This window comes from Poecilia reticulata, chromosome 3 (assembly GCF_904066995.2).
Source record: "Poecilia reticulata chromosome 3, P_reticulata-male-v2, whole genome shotgun sequence".
NCBI lineage: Eukaryota > Metazoa > Chordata > Actinopteri > Cyprinodontiformes > Poeciliidae > Poecilia > Poecilia reticulata.
Window position 1 is genome coordinate 23,341,789 of NC_088832.1, and position 9,602 is coordinate 23,351,390.

At 37.3% G+C, this 9,602-nt stretch overlaps 1 protein-coding gene and 1 non-coding gene across 3 annotated transcripts; both read left to right on the forward strand.

Moving 5' to 3' along the window:
- Positions 1-119, forward strand: LOC145551242 (5S ribosomal RNA). The gene has a single exon (XR_014087080.1). It is a non-coding gene; the product is annotated as a 5S ribosomal RNA (ribosomal RNA).
- Positions 120-4,451: 4,332 nt separating this feature from the next.
- On the forward strand, positions 4,452-6,273 carry LOC103462799 (snake venom serine protease serpentokallikrein-1-like). 2 transcript variants are annotated; one of them, XM_017303848.2, is made up of 6 exons: positions 4,452-4,556; positions 4,787-4,973; positions 5,057-5,242; positions 5,537-5,598; positions 5,700-5,824; positions 5,917-6,273. In XM_017303848.2, exons 1-6 carry the CDS (start codon positions 4,517-4,519, stop codon positions 6,064-6,066), a joined length of 750 nt encoding a protein of 249 aa, XP_017159337.2. In that variant the 5' UTR covers positions 4,452-4,516; the 3' UTR covers positions 6,067-6,273. The 2 variants fall into 2 exon arrangements, with proteins under 2 accessions (XP_017159337.2, XP_081461408.1); XM_081605282.1 differs by having other exon boundaries at positions 4,467-4,546; positions 4,786-4,973.
- The last annotated feature ends 3,329 nt before the right edge of the window (positions 6,274-9,602 follow it).

Here is a 9,602-nt window from a genome sequence, read left to right on the forward strand (position 1 = left end):
GCTTACGGCCATACCACCCTGAACACGCCCGATCTCGTCTGATCTCGGAAGCTAAGCAGGGTCGGGCCTGGTCAGTACTTGGATGGGAGACCGCCTGGGAATACCAGGTGCTGTAAGCTTTTGCTGGCTCTTTTATTAACGCATCTTTTGTGAAAGACGACACTGAAGTAAAATGTGCCAGGAGGATGAGTAAATGTACCAGTTTATGTCCGTGTTGAGTTAAAAAGTGTGAAAATGCAAAGTGCAAATCGTAAGTGCCCCCTGGTGGTAGCAAAAGCTCACAGCACCTGTCATTCCCATCCATCCATCCATCCATTTTCTTGCACCCTTTTTCCCTCAGTGGGGTCGGGAGGGGTGCTGGTGCCCATCTCCAGCCAACGTTTCAGGCGAGAGGCGGGGTACACCCTGGACAGGTCGCCAGTCTGTCGCAGGGCTACCTGTTATTCCCAACTTTTAATTTTTGAAGACGGTTTGCTCAAACGTGAACAATTGTCGTCTAGTCAGTTGTTTATACAGAGGGAATTCCTATATGATGTTTGTAAACTTAGTGGAAGAGACGCCGAGACTGACAGCAGCGTAATGTTAGAAAATGTGCCAGGAGGATTAATAAATGTACAAGTTTATGCCCGTGTTGAGTTAAACTGTGTGAAAATGCAGAGTGCAAATCGTTAGTGCCCCCTAGTGGTGGCAAAAGCTTACAGCGCCTTTCTTGTTTGTTTTTTTTACATTGATTTAGGTGTGAACTGTTTTGCATTTGATATTTTTTCCCTTTTCTTTGACATGTGAATTTAATTTTTTATTTCTCAGTTCCTGGTGACTCAAAGCCATCTGCACCTTCCCAGCCTGAATTGAGTAGAAGACTTGGCCTCGCTTTTGCAGCAACTGGCAGTCAACACTGACCCTCACCTGGGGCCAGCCGACTATAGTTTTGCTGTAAGCAACCTCCCTCATCTGCGAAGAAAAAAGTCCTGAGTCAAATGAGGCGGCTGTTAATGTCAATTAAATATTTGGAAGTGAGGCCAACACAGACTGCACAGTTTCGTTCACTTCCACTGCTGCAGCAGCTAAAACCACAGACAAGTCATGGTTAAATAACAATGCACAAAATCAATGTTATTTTTACTGGTATCAGTGTTACAGATGCTGATTTTTCTATAAACAGGATAGAACAAGTAGGAGTGATGAGGCAGAACCAAATATGTGCTTCACAAATCCTCCTGGAATCTCTTCTGATTTATTAAACATTTCCACCATATCTGATCTTTCTTTGAAATAATCATTGTGTACATGTTATTGTCCTTGCCATTCTAGACAATATACTTATGTCACAAACTTAAGTCTCAGAATAACCCTCATTTGTTACCCCATATGCTACTGCATAAACAATATACAATGTGTTTGTATTCGTTTTCTGTACACTAACATTTCATTGGTGCTCAACGGTAATCCATTTGTTAGTTTTGTGGTGATTTGTGCAGAAGTGTTTCCCCACCTGCATACAGCTGAGATGCTTGCTAGCAGTTGCCTAGTGAGCGTCCACTGCCTGCGCTGACTTGAACAGGTGGACGCCATCGATGTGGAGGCCTGCAGGTGTCTTCAGCTCAGTGATGATGGAATCAGTCGCCGAAGTCGTCTCCTGTATCATTCATTCACATTAATGATGAATAGGTGAAATTATTCTAATAACGGTAAACTAAGGTCAGTCCTAACTACTGCATATTTGTTTAAATGAGTTTGTATTTATGAAATGTAAACATGGATCTAATGTTGGCTCAATCCCCAACAACCCACCGACAGTGGGGTGAACTCATGCCACCGTCGTCACCATAATCCCAATGAAATAACATAATCACAAAACAACAAAATCAGACAAAATCTTTTCAGGTAAATTTCTTTTAAAATAAAACTTTAACAAAAACTGCAGATGTGTTTCTGTGTCTGGTGAATGTTTGGTTGAAAATAGCTTGTTCTTCATTTGGTGAAGTTATTCATACTGGATAATGGATCCACAAGTTTTAATTTACAAGTAAGAATAGAAATACTTCATAATAAAATTATTCAAATTAACGTACATTTATGTCTTCATGTACATTTATGTGGGATTAATCTTTGCTTTGAGATCTGTTATATGTAATCTTGAAATGTATTTTGATCGAGATCTTAATGGGTGTCTTAAAGAATCAGATAGTATTTGGCAAAGATTTGTAGTTCTTTAAGTTTATAGCATTGTTTATTTCCTGGTTCGGTAAAGGGATCCTAAAAAGCCACGTTCACAGAAACATCTGCATCTTCCAGCTGCTGCTTTCCCTTCTTGAGAAAAAATACACCGACACAAGTTGGCATATTTTCCCGTCTTGTTTTACTACCTGTATGTGTCATTAGCAGGTGAAGTTATATTGTTGGCTTTACCATGGGATAAACGCAAAACTTGTCCCCTAAATTGTTTCTTGCAGAGGCAGTTCATATTTATTTTTACCTCTAAATGAACTGGACTGGTTCTAAACAGGAATAGTTTATTTGTTTTGTGACAAACTTCATAAAGGTGCTGAGACTTTTATGTTCAAACATGTTAAACCTGCAGCCGTGTGAATGTGAGCAGATAAAACAGAGAAAAGACAAAGTGTCTTTTTATCCATAACAGAGTTCCTTATGAACATCTTGTAACATTTCTTGTCTATAAAACTCGCAAGATTCATAGTTTCTTTTGCAAAGGACATTTTAGTTACATTAGACGTTTTGTTTTTCACAATGTGGCATCAGGGTTATTTTACTATTTTTTTATATTAATGCATGTCCTTAACTTGATCTTTGTTAGCATATTGGCTCCACTTCACACCCAACTACCTTTTAGCCACATAAAACTGTTTTTATTAGCAGATGAATATGTAATCACGTCTCTAATTAGTCAAATCTCAGACTGTTACTCGTCGGTTCGTCTTGTTACTCCAGGCCACTGCTCCTCATCTCTTCTCCCTGGTTTCCTCTTGGTCTCTTCATGTCTCTGATTTGAGTTTATTTTTGTTCCTTGGACTTTGATTTTATTTAAGTTTGATTTTTAATTCAATCTACAACAGAACCTTTACGTCACATCATGACAGATGATGGTAATGAATTGGACTTCAAAGCCACTCTGTCCATCACGGTCAGCTTGGAATGAATATATGTAATGTAAACATTTAAATATAAATAAAAATAGTTCTTTGAAGAACCACAATAAAGTCTAACTATGTTACAAAATAAAGTGGCAACAATGGACTTTTTTCTTCAAGTTAAGAACTAAAATATGAAAATGTTTTATAGCCAAAATATTTGCTGGACATGATGCATATTGTGCATCTATAGTCAGAGTAATGATGTCAAAATATTGCCACTGATGCATGACGTCCACTTTAGTGGACAGGTGATCATTTGTAATTTCTCCAAACACAAAGTTGTTATTAGGAAACTACATCAGTAGTTTTAGTCTTTGTTTCATGTCATAATATATTTTTTCACCTGCAAGAGTTTCTACAGAAGGAGGGACTGGATATTCCTGAGTGGGTCGGCATGCTTTTCATCTGTCGTCCATATTGGATTTAACTGAATTTTCATGAACTTGCAGTGGATGGCCAGTAGTTAGCAGTGTATTGTATGATGCATTAGTGTCCAGTTCAGTGGTTTGTGTGCATTTACAAAATAAAAACCCATATAAACACAAGGAAATGACTTTTGTATAGCTGGCCACAAAACAGTGTATTTTGTCCTGATTAACCACCAAATAATAACATTGCAGACAGCAAACTAAAGCCATTTATAAATATGTTTACAAGCTGCCTGTCATGTAAGCTAAAAAACATGAACTAATACAGCAGCTTAATAAAAGCCAGGTATAAAATAAATTAAATAAATCTTACCGTAACAGGTAGGATGTATTTAAAGGAAATCTGCTGAGTAAGCAGTATGTGAGGAGGCATTGATATGCGCATTACCACAAGATAGGATGGATTTACGGGTAGCACGTATAAACAGCACACCAGCAGACAAGTTGAAGTGTAAAAAAGGTCAACACAAATGTCCAATTCTGTTTCCTTGCAGCTATGAACCATATTTCACCACACACACCTACACACACACACACACACCACACTACACACATGCACACACACAAACCCACTTTTTTGCTACTCTGTTTTCTTCAATGGGAAACTGTGAGAAAGCAGGTGTTCATACAAGTTTTGACAGGAACCTTTTCTGAGAAACGAACATAAGAGGAGGGTTAAGTTATAATAAGGGGAAATGTTTAGTTATTAGTAAAATAATTTGTCAATGGAAGAAGAATTTTTTTCAAGTTTCTTTAGAATGATGAGATGTTAAAATTCCTCTGTATGCAGGTGACAATGCAGATAAGTGTCTGTCCTGTGATTGGACAGATCAGTGTCTGTCCTGTGATTGGTGGCTTTCTTTCCAGCAGGAAGTTGTGAACAGAGTTTAAAAGCTGCTGCAGGACTGCAGACATTCACAGGAAGCTGGACCAGCAATGGCTCTGCTGAAGGTTCTGCTGCTGCTGCTGGGGCTGGGTGAGTCGGAAACACTGGACACACTGGGGACACTTGTGACACTTCCACTGGTTCCAGAAAGTCTGCTGCTTTCTGTGACTCTCAAACTTCCCTCTGATTCTGTTTCAGACTGAAACTCCTTTGCATATGAACTGTGATGCTTTTTAATCTTTTACTGTTTATCCTCTTTCTGTTCCTGCAGCCAAGTTTGCATCTGATTTATGAGTAAAGTCCTTCTTTTTCTTCTTCAGGTGTTTCAGTGAACTCAGGTGTTTCTCTGCAAAAGAGAATCATTGGAGGTCAAAACTGTGATGACAGGGATCATCTTTATTATGTTCGGCTGGAGAGCAGCAATGTTACTCATAAGATCCGCTGTGGAGGATCTCTGATCCATCCTCAGTGGATCCTGACTGCAGCTCACTGCTGGAAGCCAGGATGGTAGGAAAGAGACAAGAAGACAGTTTTATCTGCAGACAATCAGGTTTTCTGTCTGTTCAGTATAATCTAAACCTTTTCTTCAGGACTAACACAGCAGTGTTAAAAGTTCATCCACGGACTGCTGGGCAGCAGATTCAGGTAATCCAACAAGATGGTCTGATTTATACGCGCTTCGGCCGGCAGCATGACATCATGTTGCTGAAGCTTTGGAGACCAGTAAGAAATGTCCAACCTGCCCAGCTGCCAGACTGCAGGCGTCGTCTTAGAAAGTAAGTCTTTCTCTGATCATAACATGACTTCAGGTTTTCTGTCTTCACTCCTCCAGTCCTGCTGCCTCTGCTTCAGCCAGTCAGGTAATCAGGCTACCAGCAGAACCAGAACCTGTTTAGCTCAGGTGTGTTGGACCAGAGACACATGTCACTGAGGACTGGAGGTGGACACTCCTGTGTCAGTGGATGAAGTCCTTCATGGATTTATTTTCTGTTCTTTCATTGTTCTTCATAACAATTAATTTTCTTCTTTGTTATCTTGTATTTTTACATTTTATTTTTATTGTGTTTTAGAGGCGATGTTGTTCAGCTGGCAGGAGAGGGAGCAACGACGACCGGCCCCAATAATAAGCGATGTGAGAGAAATATTGAAGTTATGAGAATAAAATCTTTTTTTATGTCTCTATAGAGAAGTTTGAGTGAAGAACATGTTTATGATTCTCATGTTTCTCTACAGTGATTGGTGCTCCTATTCCAGCACATCTTCAGTGTGTCAACATGAAAGTTCATCAGGTTTCAGACATCCTGCCGGCACGTGGGCATTTATTCTCTGCTGGAGCAAACAACAAGGATATTTGCCATGTAAGCTTGTTTCTTCAATATCTCTGCAGTGATTAGAAGATTTTTCAGTTTTACAAGATAAATAAATATATTGATATACATTTTTTCTACAGGGCGACGATGGTGGAGCAGCGATGCACAACGGCATGATTTATGGAGTAATTTGTACTGGTGGAGCAAACTATGCATGTTGGAGACGTGTTGCATTAATGGATGTGTGTGAATACTTGGGGTGGATAAAACAAAAAACTGGACTTGAATAAAACAAACTATCATGAAATAAAATTTTCAAATTTCCTCTCACATGTAATTTTATAATTGTATTTTTATCAGTTTCATCCACATGTTTGTAGTATTAGAATATATTAATAGTTTTGTTTTTTCCCACCTGATCTTCACCTCCCTAATGGAGCTTTCTCTTCACCTCAGAAATGAAAAATAAATCAATAAATGCATGAAAAAGAAACATTTTCTGGCTGATTGTCTTTACATTTATGGTTCAGTTTGTTCAGTTGATATTTTCCCTGAATTGAGTCTTAAAACATGAGTTTTAAATCAAAAAGGAGCAACAGAAGTAATTTATTTATTCAGTTTTTGTCTTTAGTTTTCATCAGAAATGAACATACAGCATCTAAACTCTCTAGCTCTGGAGTTACTATTCCTGATTTAGTTCTAGAGAACTTTAAACTCCACGACCAAAGAGCTGTGCACAAAAATAATGAAACAGAAGTCACATAATACAACTATTAACAGATCATAAAATCCTAATAACTTAAAAATAATAGTAATGATAATAATAAAATTTTTAATAAACATGCTGTTGTGGACATTTTCTTTTAACAGGGTGAGGGATAACTGTTTCAAGAACCAGAAAATGAATATATTCTTAATTTAATCTCTCTCTGTATTTAATTAAGTCTCTGCTCACTGATCACAGTCAGGAGAAAGATTGTTGTTTTGTAATTATGTTATTTAATTGAGATTATGCCACGACAGTGGCAGGAGTTCACCCCACAGTCGGTGGGATGTTGGGGACTGAACTAACAAACCACCACAACTGGTGGCTTACCACATGCTTTAATCCTTCGCCACCACCAGGAGGACTAAAGACTGTTACATTTTCACACTTTTTAACTCACCACTGTCCACTTCTACATCTTTTCATACCTCTGCTCTGGCACATTTTGCGTCACTGTCAAGTTTCACAAACGATATTTTAGTGAAAGAGCCAGCAAAAGCTTACAGCACCTGGTATTCCCAGGATGTCTTTCATTCAAGTAGTAATCAGGCCCGACTCTGCTTAGCTTCCGAGACCAGATGAAATTAGACATGGTCACCAGGCCGTAAACAAAGAACTAACAGCGACACAAACACTTTATCTGTCATGAAGCAGTGCTAGAAAGTTGCTACATTAAATGTCTGTGTTTTTTTATCCTCTTAATCACATAATCATAGGCTCAAATCTGAGTGTAACCTGAATAAAGTCAGATTACATTTGACTTTATTCTCATTAAATCAAGGTTCTAGAAGTTGCTTCACAGGAATCATCTCATGTGCATATGAAGATAATAGAACGATGGAAAAGAACTATCAATAGTGAATGATCATTCATCTGTTCTTAATTTTTTCCACAAAAATTGAATAAATTAAATAAACCTATTACTACTACTACTTTTGGTATGAAACCAGTCCAGTTCATAAGAGGTGGAGAAAATATGATTTGTATCTGTAAGAAATGAAGCCATCCATAGAACTTCACCTGCTTATAACACAAACGGGTAGTAAAACAAGGGAAATAAATATGTCAGCACTGTCCCTGCACACTCTATCAAGCTGCAAGCAGCTGTGCATGGAGTTGAGTAATACAAACCACTGCATGTTTTCTCAAGAACAGCCTGCAGACATTTAAAACAAAAACCACATGTACAGCTCACTGATAACGAGTTGTTTATGTGTTAAAAATCATATTTTATGTATATGTGAGCTTGGTGGCTTTCTATAAACTTGGATGCTTTGAACACATTTGGTCTGGGATTTAATGTTAGGAAACTGTGAACTTCATTGAGTTTTTGAAGGCAGTTTGCTCATATTTAACTACAGTTAAAAATAGAAAAAAGCTCTGATGCTACATTGTGAAATATAAAAAGACTAATGTAAATAACATGTCATTCATAAAAGAAACTATGAATCGTGTGATTTAATAGATAGGAAATGTTACAAGAAATTCATGAGGAACACTGTTATGGAAAAGAAAATAACTATTTATCTGCTCACATACACACAGCTGCATGTTCACACAGGGCCGTGCAGAGACCTTTAGAGGGGCAGGAGCTCAAAGTTAAAGAAGGGGCACATTGAACAAGATCTTAAAACATCGTGCAACAACATTACAATCCATATTATTCAAGAATCTAATATATAATTGCATCATTCTGTATCACTGTCATCATGTGGGGACAAAGCAAAGCAAATGTAGTCTATGTTTCTCTGATAGGTTTAATGTTGCTGTTTCTGCTGCTGATATCCTGGAGGGCTGAGCTGATATGAGACTGTAGCTGTTAAACAGACCAGAGGAGAGAAGATTAGAATTGTAAGGTTCAGATATCTAGATGAGGAAATCTCAGTAGTTGCTGGTAGGGGCTATTTAGGGCCCTTATAAATGCTTGAATTGTAACACAGACCATAAATCTAAAACTTTAACATTCTTTTATTGAGAATGACAGAGCTATTAAATTGTATTTAATAAATTCAGCAAAGAAAAACTAAAAATGATAATAATAATAATAAAAAAAATTAGGATTTAATTAGGAAGTTTACTTTGTAAAATGCAGAGAATCATTTTGATATTTTTATTGTTGTGTTACCATGGCTACAATATGGTGTAATCTTTGTGACTGAGCTGGGTTTGTCAACAAATACACGAGAGCAAATAATAACCAATAAACAGTGATTGATTTTAAATTTGGCCAATTAATCTGAGCTCTAAATCTAAATCTATATTTAAACAGTTAGTGTTAGTGATGCTGATGTTCTTAATATTAATCAGAGAGCCTAAATTATGATTCTGACTAGGGCCCCATATTACCTTGGACCGGCCCTGAATGTACCTGGAATCCCCCCGATGCCAGTCTGCCGATGCTTTTGGGACATCTTGAAATAATTAATTGTGAGATGTTTGGCTTTATGTTGCAGTTCAAATTATTGCTACAGTATTGTTGTGGCCATTTATGTTAAATTTTGTGAATTATAATTTATACTAATTTCGTTTTCTTCTTTGGGTAGCTAGAATATATATAAGTTAGTTTAGAACCAAAATCTGTAATTAGTTTTTTTTATAATTGTAATTGTTTAGATTACTTTGGTAAACTGTTAGACCCTCTCATTAATTTGAGTAATTAAGAACACAGTGGGTGCTTGGTGCAGGTTCATTGTTTGGGCCAACATCCGGTGTGATGACAGGAGATTTTGTAAAATGACTTCTTTGACCACTTTTTGAACTTGAAATGTCAGATTAAGCTAACTTTAGTTTTCAACTAAGTTGTAAGAATTTTTTTGTAATTACTTGTCTATTTTTACAAGAAATAAAGAATATACTTTTTCAAACAATCAAGAATCAAACCACCTGTTACCACCCACAGCCTTTGTTGGAAATGTTTGGTTTTGGAACAAAGAAGGCTGCGACAAGTATTTTCACTAATGTTTATGTGATATTGTGATATTTTGTGAGCTCCAAATGCAGTGGGCTGAGTCTTCCTTTATCAGTTGAGGTTCTGCAGTAACCTCTATTCACAGTCGTGAA

Excerpts from the sequence above, each read along its gene's own strand:
- LOC103462799 (XM_017303848.2), top strand. The coding sequence starts at position 4,517 with ATGGCTCTGCTGAAGGTTCTGCTGCTGCTGCTGGGGCTGG. Across the intron at positions 5,243-5,536 it reads TGCAGGCGTCGTCTTAGAAA|AGGCGATGTTGTTCAGCTGG; the intron begins GTAAGTCTTTCT and ends ATTGTGTTTTAG. Across the intron at positions 5,825-5,916 it reads ACAACAAGGATATTTGCCAT|GGCGACGATGGTGGAGCAGC; the intron begins GTAAGCTTGTTT and ends TTTTTTCTACAG.